Below are 16,213 nucleotides of genomic sequence, written 5' to 3' on the forward strand. Positions count from 1 at the left end.
AATCTCACCTGTTTTGTTTTATGCAGCAGCCTCAATACTGAAGATGTTCAAGAACTATTTATAGTTAAATTAGGGATGGAGAATGGCTGCTACGCTCTTTGTAATTGGTGCCTTTTATCACAGGTCTTTGACATACTAAATTTAGTTCAGAATCTCTGTAATTATGTCTTAATTACATTTTTGAGTTGCAATAACAGAAATTTAAAACTCTCACAGTTGAATATACATTTCAAGGGTTTCCCAAATCAAGAGTTACGTAAAGTAATAACCCTATAATTAAAACATGAAAATAAAAACACATATTGATCTCTAGTCTCTACATTGCAAGCAGGCAGTTATGTTATACCACAGACTACTACATTTATTCAGTATGTGCTTTTTTCAATGAAAATGTAATAGATTTCTTTACATCATAAAAATATATTTTTTACTTTAACCTGTAAAACCCATTTTTGAAAATTTGAGTGGAAATAAAAACAAAATATAGGTGTTATTCATTCATAATGTACATAGTGAATGTACTAGTTCAGGTGACTAGCTGCGTCAGCATGCATAGGCTGCAAAGGAACAGTAATAGGTTTATTCCATGCTGAAAAGAGAAGAAAGAAAACAACGTTTTGGCCATGGAGCCTTCTTCAGGTGTGAACTTTGTGTTTTCTTTCTTCTCTTTTCAGCATGTAATAAACCTATATAGTGTATGTACTTCTTAACCTTGTCAATCAAAATGCTGATTTTGGTAAGAGGTAAATAAAAAAAAACTGGCATGCAGCCCCTCTACTTGTAAATATACTTTACTACATCAAAATCCAGACAGCCCAAAACACTAAAGCAGAAAATATATAACCTACAAGTAAAATACAACAGTGGGTGAATTAAACAGAATTATCTCCCCTCACAAAATCCATGTTACCTTAACAAATATGACAGAGGACTGTTAGGGGTTCTGAAGAGTTTTTCCCAAAGGCTAAGACCTTATCAATGGTAAGCAAGAGTGGGCCCAATACACACCCCTGAGGCACTCCAGTACAAACAGCTGTTGTGGCAGGAATGTAGTTTAACTTAAGACAGTGTGACAGGACTGCACTGTTGGCCTAAGGAGACAGGAAAGCTACTCCTCTCCCAGCACAGACCCATGGAGAGCGAGTCACCATGACTGTGCAAAGAATATCCAGGGTGCTGTAAATTCCAGCACTTCCCTTTTCCTAAACAATGAACACATGCAATTTGCTGAAAGCAAAGAAATTTAGATACCCTTTTCAGACAGGAACAAAAAAGAAAGGTATTTACTAACACAAACATTCAGCAGTTATGTCACATCTTAGGTATCTTAGTACTCTCACAGAGGCAGAAATGAAAGAGAATTTACATATTTTATGAGATGATTTGTCAGTCTGATCCTGACAAATACTCATTTTTCAGCATAGGAGTCCTGTTAAGTTTCACTTTAACACTTACCATGATGTAAGGTATACCTGCCCTTGCAAACAAATGTATTGAAAAACAATAGTTTGACACATAAATAATTAAAAATCTTAGCATCTGTCACATTGGGACATTTGTTACATTACACACAAAAATGGTCACAAAATGTACATCTTTTTACATTTCACTAAATATCACTTCCAATTAGTTATCAAGTTCAAGTTCACCATATGTTGTTGAGAAAATCAGTGGGGAGGAGAGTAATGAAGCCAATTCATAGATGGGGCCATGATTGGTAAGGGCCAATGGAAAATTTGGCCAGGACGCCGGGGTTACACCCCTACTCTTTTAAAACGCCCTGGGATTTTTAATGACCACCTCGGTTTTGTCTCATCCAAAGGACGGCGCCTGTTTACAGTATAGAATCCCCGTACTGGGCATACTGGGGCATTAGGACCCACATGGACCGCAGGGTGAGCGCCCCCTGCTGGCCCCACTAACACCTCTTCCAGCAGCAACCTTAGTTTTTCCCAGGAGGTCTCCCATCCAGCTACTGACCAGGCTCACACCTGCTTAGCTTCAGTGGGTTATCAGTTGTGAGTTGCAGGGTGATATGGCTGCTGGCTTTACAATACTTAATATTTGTAAAATACTTTACAAATGACTAGTAATTTTAATCACATTATTGTTTTCTGTTAGTGGCTTCAGTTTTCTATACATTGGAAATCAAATGTAAAACAGTACACCAAAACATATTTTTAAAGCTTCAAAATAAAATGATTTGATACTTTGATTTGATAAAATGATACTTTGGTGTTTTGTATTCTGTAGACCTGTGCTGATTTTCACCTGTATCGTAACTCCAGTAAAAAAAACAAACAGAACACTAGTTCCAGTGTTAACCTAAATAAGCTAGTGCAATGTATGTACTGAATAAACCTAAACTCAGTTAGCACTATCAGAAGACACTTATATCAGTACTGATACAATTAAACTAAGCAATATAAGGCTCTTTTAATTGATTTTCCATACCAACTTTATAAGAATTATTAGAAGTTAATAGTATGAATCAATCCTGTTTAACTGATTGAATATTTACTATTTATTGGAATCACATTTCCAAACTACGTTTTTAGTTTGCTTAGTCACTCTTCTGTGCAAATTCATTGCTTCCTGGGCATAGATGGACGGACACACTGAAGCGACGAGTCACATTCACACAATTCTCGGAGAAGAAGTGGCTCACTGAATCTCTTTTGTAGTTACAAAGCACAGAGTAAACACGCCGTCCTCTTCTATACCAACGCGACAGTAAGAAAGCCCCCATCCATCCAGAGTCAGAAAGCAGCTTATTCCTGGGAAATGTTGCAGCAAACCGTTATCTCTATCCGAAAAGCTAAGCAAATGACACCACTGAAGGGTCGCTCGTCCCAGACAGGGCAAGTAGGGATCAAACAACCAGCAAGAAACTGTAAAAGATGCGAAGACATTGGAGCACCGAGAGAAAACGGAATCGGCGCTACACGAAGACACTGTCGAGTGTTAGACTTATATCAAGTCTAACTCACATGATTTCTAAGCGAGCTACCCTACGCACCCTTTTCCATGTAGGGTGAAGTGTCTGGTGTGAAGACAAAAACTTTCCTAGTCATCTTTCTGGACCGGTGCAGTTGGAATACCATGAAACTAGCCCTACACCAACAAGTTCAAGCACAGGTCTATCTACTACAGTTGTTTGTTTTTTTTACCAGAAAGATCGGGAGACATTCCTGGATCTTAAAAGTTGAAACGGTTCATTAGTTTAGATAAAACGTTGCTTCGTAATCAATTTAAAAAAATATATATACCTTGTGCCAGTCGTACTGGAGGCTGTGGCGTGTACTTACATAAAATAATAAAACATTCAAAGTAATAAAGCCGTTAGAAATTAGGCTATATTCCCGATTATTTCACTAAATTATTTCCTAGGCATACCGCCAAAACAAAGTCTCCACCTCTCTTTTTTCGGGTATGTCGCTGTTTTGATTTCAAAAGGAAAAAAAAAAAAGACCAAGAAAAGCCACAGACTACAACGACTAGCAAGAACAACAATACCACAAGCAGGGCAGAAATGTCACCTACCAGGGAATACACTTTCAGTTTCGCAATTGTACCATGCCATGAAGATCTTCACCCATCACAGAAAACAGCTAGACGAGACCACACTCCCAACCATGGAGAACACAGCCTGGGTCGGGCTCATGTGACCGGAAGTGATTAACATCGATTGTTTTACTTCCGGGATTTGTTTCCACGGGGGGGGGGGGGGGGTCATGGTTCATCATCATCATCGGAGAGAGTAAGAGTTGTGTATGTGCTTTTCGTTTTTAAGAACCTTTTTTTTTTGTTATTCCGACACAGAGATTTTGTTTTACATGGGGGGCAAAGCGAGTGGTAACTTTACTGTGTTGCATTTCCTTATGATAGATTTGATTATAATATGAGGGGGTGGATAGTCATCTTCCGGGTTCTGCAGTATTAATTATTGCATTCCATTTTGTTTCTGTCTTTTAAACATTACGGAGTACGAGGTACGCCTTTGTAGGTAACGCAAGATAAACCGTTACACGGCAAAGACTTGTTTATTTTTTATTTTGGTCTTTCGGGTTTTTTTTTTTATTTGAGCGTCCCAAGCGAATCTGGCAGGACGTTGGGATTTGATCCGATACATTAGTTACCTGTCAAGATCTTTCTGCTGTTTTTTTGTCGTTTCAGTCCGTAAGCTGGTTGACCTACCCCTATAGCGAGGAAACGCTTTTTTTTATCTCAGGAAAATAAGGGTTAACATAGTGCGTTTTATTTCAGTACAGTTTTACCAGTAATAAAGTTGCGTATTGCAAATGGGTTCAGTTAATACGTTGTGGTGTTTTGCGAATATATAGTACATCGCAAAGTATGTATTTAAATTGTAAAAATGCTGTTTTTTCCAAAAGTTTTGAAATTATACCTTAGTTTCCCATTTGTTATTACGTTTTATTTCTTTTAGGGGGGTTATATAATAGCGTTATGCATAAATCGAAAACGTATGTATATTAACACATAATTATCCAAGTGGTGGTTTCACAACTATTTGGCTCCAGGGATTCGGTGATGAGCTCTCGATTTCTGGCTACTGCGAGAAGGTTCTCTCTGTCTAGGAGACTTTTGTTTCTTTCGTGTGGTCTGTCCAAATCGTTTAACTTTCGCAGGAAAAATATATTAGTGGTGCTGGCATAGACATCGGCGTCTTTACATTATTGATAAATATTCAGATGAGAAATTGATTATTGAGTGTGTGATAGCCTACTTGCGACAGCTGCATTACACCCATACTTAACGTTTTTAAAGGAATAGGGTAACGTAGACCGATAAACTGAGTTCTCTTGCTCCAAAGTTGACCAGCAAGACTGGCATCACTACCAGGCAAATCAAACTAAATAACTGGCAAACTACACGAATAATAGTAAACCTAATGTAGTTATGTATTTAGTGGTCAGGTCTCAGAGCTCTAAAATTAATTTATGATCATCCTGGAAGCACTTACAAATAAGTACTGTTATTGACGAATGCCAGCGGCTTCTCTTTTTTTTCTCTCCTTGTCTGAGAGATAAAAAGATATCCTGTTTGCCTTCAGGGGTCTTATCTGTCCCTGCGTGAACTAGGACTGTATCTTTGGAGTGAAACTGAATGATAAGAAAAAAGCTTCGTTTCCCTTGTGATCTGTACAGCTGCACATTCTGAAAAGAAAAACGCTCTTTTTAATTAGTGCTTTACAGTGGTGTTCAGGTCTCGTAAATGTCTGCTCAGATTAAAATAAAATAGTTTTCCTTGACAGTGAATTTGATTCGGTTTGCCAGAATCGTCCGTTTACCACCCATCATTTGTCTTTGTCCTTCAGTGCCCTCTAGTGGACTTTCCTCCCATTCTTTTCGAGAAAAGAAGTAAACTTGCCCAGTTTAGGAACAAGTAAAGGTTTATTCCATGCTAAAAAGAGAAGAAAACGTTTCGGCAGCGGAGCCTTCTTTGGCTGTGCCCCAAAAAGTTGGTGTCCAATTCATTTTTGTCTTTTTTGTCGACAGATGACGCACACCTGAAGAAGGCTCCACAGCTGAAACTTTGTATTTCTTTTCTATGCATCCTATGCATGCTGACGCAGCTACCTACTTGAAATACAACATCTTAGGTGCTTCTAAGAGTTTTATATATACTGCAGGTTTTAATGTTTCATATTTTTTATATCTGCATACCCCTTTGGTTGAAATAAAAATCACAGATTAATTTTAATTGATTATTCTTTGTATTTTTTTTTACATCTTCAAGAATTTTACAGCATTAAAGACATCAGCTGCAATTAAAGCTGTCACATCAGTTTTCCATTCACAGTTTGCAACTAAACTTTGACTTTTCTGTCACTGTAGTTGACCTTTATCTAGCCTTGCTGCCTCCTGGTCAAGTCTCAGTGCAGACTTTCATCAGAAAACAGTGGGACTCTTGAGTGTTTCAGGGGTCGTGCCAGTCCAGCTAAGCTCATTTTTATATAAGGTCCCAATTCCTCACACCTCTTCAATCTTCAGTTTTAGCTTGGGGTGCAGCCTGGGTGTTAATGGTATGCTGATGTCATTTCCACCAAGGTATGAAATAAAATGACAACACTGCAAAACTTTGGGCATCTGTAATCACCCATACTGTTGTTATAAATTATTACACAAATGTTAACAGAGGCAAATAACTGTCTTCCGTAGTGTTAATTGCGGTTAAAGCTGTACCTCTGTACTTCTGCTGCATTAAATGTTCAAATTAAGTAGGCTTGTGCGCATATTCAGTTGTTTGCCATGAGTTTTACAGTTGCTGACTTACGTTTCTCATTCCATTTAACATAATCAATACAAAGAGAGACAGCAGTCAGCCTGTTGTGGCCCATCTTTCCTTTTTAAATTTTCAGATTTGGATGCATTGAGGCAAAATAACTCAGAAGTGTTACGAGACCTTTGTACCGACTTTGTCTGAAAAGGTTTTCAAAAGTAGCATTTACTCATTTTCATTTATCTAGGATAATGGTTGAAAATACCCCCTCTCCCCTACCGGAAAGAGCCATCTATGGATTTGTCCTTTTCTTGGGTTCTCAGATTGTTTTTGGTAAGTATCGTTTGAAATAACCCTTTCTCTCCCATTTACTTTTTTATTGCCAGATAGGTAGTATAGCATTTTTTGGAATTCAGTAATACATAGTTTTTCAGCTGAATCACATTACACATCATACATAAAAATTTTATTAAAATACAAAGGTGAGAAATCTGCAGAACAAAATAAGAAAATGTTTCTGTGGATTGTCAGAAACATAGTCCTACATCATAAAGCTATCTCCTGACTTTGTTCTTAACATTAAAAGAAGAGGATAACTGGTGTTTATATTTTAGTGCAGACATGGAGTATAAGATATATTGATATATTTAAAATTAACAGTGCATTTACTCAAACTGTGATTAGCTGTAATTTTGTATCTACTATGCAGTAATAGTAAAGGTGTTGCGACAATCTGTAAAAAGAGTCATTTACGGGGAATTATTTTGGTTCTTTTTGACTTCACCAAAATGTGTCAAAAGATAAGATGATTAGCCTTTGTGTGTAAAACTTCTTTTTATCATTTCAGTTCTGTATTTAGTGTGGTCCTATGTTCCTGAATCTTGGCTGCATTCATTAGGATTGACTTACTGGCCCCAAAAGTAGGTGACCAATTCATTTTTGTCCTTTTTTGTCAACAGATTACTGTAAAATGTTTGTAGAAAAATATATGTATACTGTATATGCTGTGTAGGTGGCAATTTTCCAAGCCTTGTAAAATGGTGAAAATAATGTTAGTAGTTTTCCTTCCTTTTGATTTTTATAGCAAATAGCTTTGTTGACATTCTTCCTTAATTTCTCTTTTTGTCTGTATACTCTTCGTTTAGGTGACATTCTCAAATAGCATAGTCCAAAGATTATGTCCACATTTATTTTTTGTGTCCAGTACAAATCTGGCTATGCAACATTTGTGTCTTTTATTTCAGGTACTGGGCACTTGCAGCACCAATTTATTTGCTGGTTGCTATATCCATGTGTTTTGTGCTTCTGTTTGGTATAAACATGTTAAACACTGCTCCCCTGTGCTCTGTGGACACTGTTACAGGTGAGTGTGTGTGCTGGTCTCCGTGAGTAGTGAGCTCGCATTCCAAGATGGAGCTGGTTGGGAATAGAATAGAGTCAAAATACTGCTCAATTAGTGCTGCATGAATGGGCAATTGAGAAAGCACTCAGACTAAAGAATGAGGGAAACCTCTTCTGATTTCCGAGATCTACTCATGCAAATTAAATGCAGCCAGGAGGATTTCTTAAGTGGAGAAAACCTCCCTCACTTGGGATGTCTTGAGAAAGCATGAAGACTGGAGCCACTCAGCTGTTCTCTCGCTTGATTAAGGTGTGTCAAGAGTCCTACTCTTGTCTGATTTTTCATCCCATACTGAGCTCTTTTCATGAGGACGAATCACTACAGAAATGCATTTTCTCCCTCCTTACTGTGTTCTGCCTAATACAGAGGCAGAACATATCCTCATACACAAGACTTAACTGGACAAGGATAGGACTCAGTTTAATACTGTGATTTACTAGTGTAATGACTGTCCCTGGTGTAAAGAGTTCTTAAATATTGTGATTTTAATTAACCAGAACTGTAATTGTCTCTGTAATATGATGGCTTCAGTTTTTGCATGTTTATTGTTTTGTGTTCCACACCTCAAATGTTAATTGGTGGGTGATCTTATCAGGGCTGGTCTTGCTCTGTTTGAGTTGGAAATGACTGTGGCTCGTCAGCGCGACAAAGCCAAGTGAAGAAAATCGTCCCTCCCCGGAAGTCGTTTCAGTGGGAATGAAAGGAAGCAGATTGGAGTGTTCTGTCGCAGTGTTATGTATTGAGAGGTATCCCTTTTCTTGTTGCAGACTGCTATGCAAGAAGCCAGCAGGAGGAGGACAGATACAAGGGAGCAATCCCCAGGCTACAAGATGTATCCATCAGTGAAGTGAATCGCATTTTATATCTTTCACCACAGAAGCCTTGCTGATGGAAAAAAAAGAGGAATTTGAAAGTTTTCAGATTTGTGATGGGGTCTGTGGTAAAAACTGCATCTTGAGTGCAGGGGTCGCTCAGGTGTGCTTTTCGCAGAAATGCTAAAGTTTTTCGTGGCCAAGAACCTGAACCAAGTATTTGCTGGGACAATTATGGAAGACTTCTATAAAGAAACAGACTTCTTGTGTATTGCCTGTCACATTAACTCGTACGGCTCAGGAGTGCAGTGCTTTATTTATGTCAGTCAGGACACATCCAATGGTGTGACACACTATGCGTGTCACAGCTCTTGCTGTTGAAATGTGACTGATTTCTGGTACAGTTATTAACACATTAATTAACTTTGTTGATGATGTGAAACGTTGTTTAAATTGCCCTGTTGGAGCATGGCGTCTTCTAAAGAGATCAGACTCATCTTGGAAAGGACACACTGTTAAATAAGATATTTAAGAATAAAACTTTAATAGTTACCTCACATTTGCAACCATTTTTGTTAGAACATAGAATCTATATCGTTACTTTTTTATCCTATAATCACCTGAGGTTCAGAGGAAATGGATGATTTCTAGATCAGGTTGATGGGTATGAGGTGGGCTGTGGTTAAAGAGGAAAAATGTTTACTCTTAGAGATAAGACAGAGTAAAGACAATCTTATCTCCCCCTCTCTTTTTCTCTGTTTCTCCCAGTTTAGAGATTAATCTTATCCAGAAGTAGTACTTTCCTCGCTTAGGGATGGCCTGTTACATCTTATAGTGAGATAATGCTGATTCTTACAGACAATTTCCAAAATAATTTCAATAGAGTTATCAAGCCTGCTTTCGTAGATAATACTGCGTTTTTCAGTGCTTTTAAAACATTTTTGCATTTGTCTCATCATAGTGAACTTTAAAAACGACTTCCTTTGTTTTTCACCTGTGTCATTGTTGGACTGTCAATTAAAAAATACAATGACATTTAAGTTTTTAAAGATTGATTTGTGCAAAACGTCAACATTAGGGTTATGTGGGTCTAAATTTCAGTTGTTGTATGTTTAAAAGTGTAGAGATTTGGATGTTGCTTTCTTATTAATGGTAAAAGTTCGTGAAAGCAGCAGAGCTGTGTGGGTGGAGCTTTTGCACAGGGCAGTTGGGGTGAGTTTTGTGAACCGTCATCAGATACTATCCCATGACCTTAGGGAAGAGCCTGTCACCTGATGTGATTGCTTAAGGCACATAATTACAGGCAAACTCGGGGATGTAGCTTGGATCTTTCTTCACTAGAGCAAATTAGAGAGGTTTTAGATGCAGCTTTTCCATCACAGCTTTTCCATCACAGTGACAGAACTAAGGTTTGACTGTTAGATGAACCATTTGTAAGTCATCATAACCTCAGAGCATCCAGTGATAAACAGAATTAATCTTTTTTTTTGTCACTTAAAAAACAATTGGCAATGGACCATTCAAATCTAGATCATTTTACAGGGTTTTTGTATTTAGTGCAGTTTTCAGGTAGAGTCCCAAATGACTAATATCTGCTTTGATTTATATTCTCTTTCCTTTGTAACTTAAGCATAAGCAACATGGTAACTTAAGCATACACTTGCATGCACTATGTTCTACAATCTTTAGACTCGGGGGCAAACTGAAAATAAACAAAATAGTCACTTTATTTTCAGAATAGACGTATTAAATATAATTGAAAAAAATCAAATCATTTTCTGTGAAGTGGGAATGAAGGAATTATCCAATTTTGTATATGCTTAATGCTTTCATGTGTGCCAAGTTGACATCATCTTTTGCTGCTTTTTGTTCCTTTTAATGATTGCTGTGGGTGCACTGGTAAGCACAAGCGAGCTGGACTGTGTGATTATGTCTGTGCGGTAAAGGTCATGGCAGTTCACGACCCCTTGAACTGTCCAGTCTGCTAGTGAAATGGCCATCGCCCATCTCTTTATCTGCTGGGTTTTCACCAGGGCTTTTCAATCAGTCTGTGGTGGAGAAGCCACTCAACTCCATCCCTGTCTGGACTCAAGCCACTCTCACAGGCAGGGCAGGAGACCATCGCACTGTCGTCAGTATGTGAGATAAGGCATCAAAAGCAAACAGTGCTCAGATCAAATGGCCTGGCAGTGTTTAACCCCATGTGTACTGGAGTGTCCCTGGCCCTTCATGTAAGCCTACCCAGATCACATGTCAGGAATCCACTACTGTGCAGAGAGAGACTGACTGCACTGTCAGCTGAGAGCTAAACTTGCCCCCTGTCTCACCTCCAGCCCCAGCTTTGATCACTGCCTTTCTTGTCAGCAGAGAGATTAGTGGCCAGTTGGATGTCCAATCCATCTTTTACATTTTGCTTATGTTCAGTTAACACCACAGCAAAGAGATATGTTTATCAGAAAACAAAATGCTGTCTTGGACTCCGGAGTTCTGCAGCATGAAAAGTATTTTAGGGCCAGAATACATACAAAAAGGAGCCATAAAGCATTATTGAAGCCAATGCTGATTTGCAATTACAGATATACTACTGTCACTTTGTCTGTTTTCCTATTAGCTCTTACACATGCATGTTGTAATTTCTTTAGTGTTGCTATAAATGTACAGAATATACTAACTAAAAACAGTCAATTTTGTGCAGCTGAAAATAAATGAAAACATCTTTTAGAACAGATACGTGCATATCGTTTTGATCTGCTGACTTTATCTTGCCAAGAGAAAACATCTACCATTGAGCTACCAGTACTCTTCGATTCTAAAACAGAAGACATTCACCAAATTATAAATTAATCTTGACAGTTTATATGATAAAGTAGGGGCCATTGTACATCATGGCTACTGATATTCAATTTTCCGAAATACCACAATTCAGATTCCTGAAATACCTTGCAAAAATGTTTTCCAGCAATCAATATCTTTACAAGAAGACATTATTAGAGGGAAAATGCAAATGTGTTCTCTGAGAGAGACACTGAGTGGTATTCATTACCTTGGAAAAATAAAATACAAATTCCCTCTGATTAAAAAGACAGCTGATGAAAAAGTGTACACTTGGTCTGCTAACGGTTGGCAAAGCAAAGTTCAGATTGTTCTTTCACCCCTTTTAGAATTAAAAATAATAATTCCCCACGCTGGCAAATTGCACTTTTGCGTTTGAGGTGAAATCTTATCACAATTCACCCTTGAAGAAAAGGTTCTACATTGGAAATCCAATTTAGTCAAATCTTCCAGAGGAATTGTGTCACTAGATATGGGTCACTGTAGCCACCACTCAAGTGGATACATTGCTGTGGTACACATTTGTGACTGGCGTGATTTATGTGTGCCTCGTCCATCAGTTAAAACTCAGTAGTTCAAAGGGTATATCTTAAGTGTCTGGGAAAACCAGTGATTCTGCACCAAGAGCATTTATTAAAGAAAAGAAATTAGAAACCTGGAAAGATCCCTACAATCCCATTTTTCTTCATTATTTTCTATGTTCTTCTATGTATGCTTGTATTTCTATGTATCTTCGTCTTCCAGGGCACTGAAGCTTGTAGCTGCAGCTTGCTTTGTCTGCTGGCACGCTGCTGGCTCAGCAGGTGAGGGGGGCTGTGACCTGCAGCCTGAAGTTCACAGGTTCAAGCCTCACTCAGGCAGCATGCATGGCCAGACCTCAGTGTCTCTGTGGGAGTGGCTTTTGGAAACCGTGACTGAGCGAACTCTCGAGTACCATCACTCTTGTGCATTTAAAAAGACATGCAGGAGTGGCTTTGTCTGTGCAAACCGTGTGTGAAGTGCCCCGTCTTCTGTTCATTACCTTTAGAATAATAAAACAATAAACAGTACAAAGAGTATGTTTACGTTTTGGAAGGAATACAAATTCTACAGAAGGTACGAAGGGACAACTTCAATGTATGCAAGAAAAGAATTTGGCCTAATGGAACATTTAACTGGGTGAAAAAATGAAACACTTGAATAAGATACAAAACTGTACAGTTTATTTAAAAATAAAAACAGGGCAAAATACAATTTCATCAAAACTTTATATATTTACACTGTATACGTAAACAATGTTGTAGTTTGCCTGTGAATAATATTAAGATTGAAATAGACCAGTTATAGCACATCTAGTAGTACTGGGTATTGTAAAGTTTCTTGAAATAGTTCTCATCTTGCAAGTATCAAACTGTGAATGAAATTCTCAGTGAAATTTCCTCTACGGCATCCAAGACCACAGCAAAAAATACACCCGGAAAAAAACCTGGAAAGTCCAGAGTGATGTATCAGCACATGAGAAAGAATGTGTTCACTATTGTGTATATCAACACCTCAAAACCATAGGAAATGATCAAATAATTGCTGATATAGTGCTGCTCTGAAATGCAATTATTCTTAAGTTGGGTTTTCGTTTTATTGAGTTTAAAGGTCAGTTTACAAGCCCTCCATATAAAGGGTATCGATTCTGCGTAGTCAGCAGCTCGGAGCGACCTTCCCCATTTTGGTTTCCTGTTGCTGTCTGAGGTGACCCTTCCTGCGGCACAGCCTGTGACCCCGTGCCCCCCTTCTCCTCTGTTCATTAAGTTCTGTTTCCAAAACAGCGGGTGTCTTCCCGTCCTGACATCCTGTCCTCGCCAGGCGCGGCAGTCATCAGAGCATGGTGCCACCATCGCCTGGGCCGAGCCCCGGCAGCTCAGTCGCGCCGGCCTCGTACTCCTCTTCCTCCTCCTCCTCGGACTCCGTGTCATCATTGTAGAAGTGGATGGTGGCCTGGACAGGAAAGCTGGACAGTACTTTTTCTCCCATGTGGCGCAGGTACTCCTGGGTCTTTGACCTGGGCATGTAGAGTCTACCGACAGAAGAAAGAAATACACGTTTTATTTTTGCTACAGTACCACAAACAGAAAGGGAATCTCCCCCCCCCCTTCCTCACTCGCCCACTGTACTTGCAATACAAGAATGACATCCAGTAATGTTGAAAATAATAAGCCCTTCAGTAGCAGAAAGTCATAGGACTAAAAAATAAATATAGCAGTACGTATTCCTGGAAGGAAGATAAATGTATGTCTTGCAGTGTTTTAGATCAAGTTCGTTTCACCAATAATTCATCAATTCATTCCAATAGTAGTGTAATTAACATCTGCCCATCACCATTTTTCAAAGCCTGCCTACAGAAATTTAAGCAATATATACAATAGGTATTGAGTCAAGTTTTTGATAGTTTAGTCTGATATTTGATTCTTAGAAACTTGTGCTGCTGGTTTTCACTGAATTCCAACTTATGTTCCACACTCACACTTACCTGACCGGGTGTTGAAATCCGAACGCGCCTTTTGAGGTCGGTTTCTTGAGAGAGTTCAGACTTCCAGAATCAGACTAAAAACAGAAATGTTTTTTTTTTTTTTAATATAGGCGCTTCGACGTTTCTCGCTTTGGCTCTCAACTCACAGAAATAACCGCCACACAGACAAGTGAAATGAAACATTTCAAAGAAGATTTAGAAACAAGAACTACCGCATGTTTGCCTACGTCCTCATTCGGTAAAGATAATGCGAAGACTAAAAACAGTATAATCAGGTGAAACCGCAGAGCACGCAGATGTACAGTACGTCCTGTTTTTACCCATAGAAAGTCTTGATCCCCAGGAAAACCGATTGTTGAAAATTGTAATTATTCAAATTAAATGGTGTATATTGGAAAAAGCAGAAACAATCAACATAACCTGGGCACGAATCCGACGAAGCAATAAACTAAAGATGGATTTGATCAGATGCATCGGCCAATATTTTAATAGCAAGATGTTCTTGTCGTTTAAAAGTTCTTGAAAAAGAAACGAACTATAAACAGAATAAATCACCAGAATTAAGCGCCATGGGTTCCATGTTATCATTAGCACGATCGTGACTTCAAAGTGATTCATCGATTTATTTATTTTAAAACCAGCCTCTCTTGACGAAACGCAGGTTTGCTGTTACCTTTCCGTGACGCAGTTGAACATCTCGGCTGGTCAGAACCCAAGGTCTCCATATCGCCGAATCGCTGCAAACAATTAAAAAAAAATGTTAAAGGAATCACCCTTTCCCCCAGCATGTACTTCATCACTGTCAGAATAGCTTGTGCTTATTTGTTTAACCACTAGTCTATTACTATTACCAATGATTATGGTACAAATTTCTCTTTGCTCGATCGTATACCATTTCTGTTGTGCCGGATGACCCGGCTGTCCCACAGGAGACACTCGACAGCACGGACAGACACGCGTGACGTGGACGTTCAGCGTACGGGCCGGGGGCTCCATCTCCAAGCTGTGCGGGAGCATCATGCGTCTGCCACCGGTCCTCTTTCGAGCAAACACCCGGACTGAGCGGCGCTGGAGAGAGTGTGTGGCTTCTTAAGGCTGTCCCCGTCAGGCCCGCTGACGTGGGTAAACAGAGGGGCTTGCTCAGACAAATTGAAGTGGGTGTGATTCACCCTGAAGTGTTTACGACCGTCTCCCACGGACCATCGATCAGCGCCTCCCACCCCCAGCTTGTGAATGGAAATAATTTACCTGCGGGAAAACTGTTTCTAACCGGAAATGCATTTTCGGGAACAGGCTGTCGGGATCAATTTACAGTAAGCTCCTTTAAATGTTTATCACACGCACCGTCTGTGAAATGCACCCACCTCACACACGTTGTGAATGAAATGTCTGGCATGTCTTGTCTTGCACACCACACGTTATGAATATTGAATATGATTCTTAGGAATATGAATATTCTAGTTATGAATACTGCCAGTACCCAGCAGCAGCTTTCGTTACTAGAAGGCCTACAGTTTGCAGCGGCGCCCGGGTCAGGCTCCGGGTCCGACTCCCCTCTGGTGCCCCGGGAGCGCGGAGGAGAGCGCACGGCACGCCTGACGCGTTGACGCGGCCGGAGGAGGGGCGGAGCGCCGCCGGCAGCAACAGGGAAGTGCAGAGGAGAAAGGAGCCGGCGAGGCTGCCCGCTCGCCCCTTTTCTGATGCGGTGAAAGATGCTGATCACCCTCTGCTACGTCTACCTGTGGGTCCGCTTCCAGAGGTGCTACACGGTGGTGATCCGGAGCACCGTGCGCAGGCTGTGCGGGGGCAGTCGCGGCTTCGCGTTCCGTACTCTGGAACCGGGACAGTGGCAGAAAAGGCAGCCTGCCGCCGAGAAAAGTTTCCAAGCGCACAGCCCCTCTTTGCGAGAAGATAAAGTGTTCCTCAGGTTGGGCGACAAGGTCTTTTGCATTACCGAGCCTCAGGTGATCGCATTATCGTTCCGCCGTAGCTCTCTAGCGTGCTCCGAGCGTCCATGCTAAGCTCTTTTTCCAGGCCTCGCCGTGCGCTCCACCTGACACATGCCGAGCGGCAGTAAGTTTGCAGATCAGGGATACCGCAGCAAAAGATCTTGAGAATGAACAGTTCCAGTGGGTTATAACGGCATTCGCTTAATTGTCGAACAAATCATAAATGTATCTTACGTGAAAGAGTTAGAGTACAGAAATTGCAGCATCTTTACAAAAGCTATTGAAAACACGTTTAATGGCTTCAAATGGAGACCTCCCAGTTTCGTTTAGGCGGTAACATAAACCTCTGAATAGCAGTGATATTAAATCATCCCACATCCCTTCATCCATCTAAAATAATAAAGTTGTATCTGTTATAAATGAGCAAAACAAGGTTTGCTAGCAGAGTAACACGGCCACCGCGGGTGCCACA

General features: G+C 40.0%; 4 protein-coding genes across 16 annotated transcripts in view; 2 read left to right on the plus strand and 2 right to left on the minus strand.

Annotated features, from left to right (window-relative positions):
* The window catches only part of ttc3 (tetratricopeptide repeat domain 3), a 35,462-nt gene extending 31,792 nt beyond the window's left edge, over nt 1-3,670 (minus strand). For 2 of the 3 annotated variants that reach the window (XM_088638914.1, XM_088638913.1), the window contains exon 1: nt 3,544-3,670. In XM_088638914.1, the coding sequence (XP_088495040.1) occupies nt 3,544-3,583 (40 nt within the window). In that variant the 5' untranslated portion in view covers nt 3,584-3,670. Of the gene's footprint in view, nt 1-3,269; nt 3,447-3,543 lie in introns of those variants that run through there. The other variant, XM_088638915.1, reaches the window with a different exon arrangement.
* pigp (phosphatidylinositol glycan anchor biosynthesis, class P) lies at nt 3,638-9,492 on the plus strand. Of its 10 annotated transcripts, none has more exons than XM_088638928.1 (6): nt 3,722-3,771; nt 5,520-5,623; nt 6,491-6,576; nt 7,091-7,163; nt 7,488-7,606; nt 8,413-9,492. In XM_088638928.1, the coding sequence occupies exons 3-6, from the start codon at nt 6,495-6,497 to the stop codon at nt 8,532-8,534; spliced, it is 396 nt and encodes a 131-aa protein (XP_088495054.1). In that variant the 5' UTR covers nt 3,722-3,771; nt 5,520-5,623; nt 6,491-6,494; the 3' UTR covers nt 8,535-9,492. The 10 variants fall into 10 exon arrangements, with proteins under 10 accessions (XP_088495053.1, XP_088495051.1, XP_088495054.1 ...); XM_088638930.1 differs by having other exon boundaries at nt 3,743-3,760; XM_088638931.1 differs by lacking the exon at nt 3,722-3,771 and adding an exon at nt 3,804-3,992.
* A 2,977-nt stretch (nt 9,493-12,469) lies between these two features.
* On the minus strand, nt 12,470-15,305 carry ripply3 (ripply transcriptional repressor 3). 2 transcript variants are annotated; one of them, XM_088638939.1, is made up of 5 exons: nt 15,137-15,305; nt 14,685-14,905; nt 14,466-14,529; nt 13,793-13,866; nt 12,470-13,339 (listed from the first exon to the last, which is right to left on the minus strand). In XM_088638939.1, exons 2-5 carry the CDS (start codon nt 14,810-14,812, stop codon nt 13,141-13,143), a joined length of 465 nt encoding a protein of 154 aa, XP_088495065.1. In that variant the 5' UTR covers nt 14,813-14,905; nt 15,137-15,305; the 3' UTR covers nt 12,470-13,140. The 2 variants fall into 2 exon arrangements, with proteins under 2 accessions (XP_088495065.1, XP_088495064.1); XM_088638938.1 differs by having other exon boundaries at nt 15,041-15,305.
* Nucleotides 15,306-15,388: 83 nt separating this feature from the next.
* Nucleotides 15,389-16,213, plus strand: part of hlcs (holocarboxylase synthetase (biotin-(proprionyl-CoA-carboxylase (ATP-hydrolysing)) ligase)) — a 38,081-nt gene continuing 37,256 nt past the window's right edge. The window contains exon 1 of the mRNA XM_088638935.1: nt 15,389-15,756. Coding sequence (XP_088495061.1) covers nt 15,505-15,756 — 252 coding nt within the window. The 5' untranslated portion in view covers nt 15,389-15,504. The remainder of the gene's footprint in view (nt 15,757-16,213) is intronic.

The sequence above is a fragment of the Lepisosteus platostomus genome, chromosome 7 (assembly GCF_059453375.1).
Source record: "Lepisosteus platostomus isolate fLepPlt1 chromosome 7, fLepPlt1.hap1, whole genome shotgun sequence".
In the NCBI taxonomy this organism is placed as follows: Eukaryota; Metazoa; Chordata; class Actinopteri; order Semionotiformes; family Lepisosteidae; genus Lepisosteus; species Lepisosteus platostomus.

Excerpts from the sequence above, each read along its gene's own strand:
- pigp (XM_088638925.1), top strand. The coding sequence starts at position 3,735 with ATGGTTCATCATCATCATCGGAGAGA. Across the intron at positions 3,761-6,490 it reads CATCATCATCATCGGAGAGA|GATAATGGTTGAAAATACCC; the intron begins GTAAGAGTTGTG and ends TCATTTATCTAG. Across the intron at positions 6,577-7,090 it reads GGGTTCTCAGATTGTTTTTG|TTCTGTATTTAGTGTGGTCC; the intron begins GTAAGTATCGTT and ends TTATCATTTCAG.
- ripply3 (XM_088638939.1), bottom strand. The coding sequence starts at position 14,812 with ATGATGCTCCCGCACAGCTTGGAGATGGAGCCCCCGGCCCGTACGCTG. Across the intron at positions 13,867-14,465 it reads TTCAACTGCGTCACGGAAAG|TCTGATTCTGGAAGTCTGAA; the intron begins GTAACAGCAAAC and ends TTCTGTTTTTAG. Across the intron at positions 13,340-13,792 it reads GGATTTCAACACCCGGTCAG|ACTCTACATGCCCAGGTCAA; the intron begins GTAAGTGTGAGT and ends TTCTGTCGGTAG.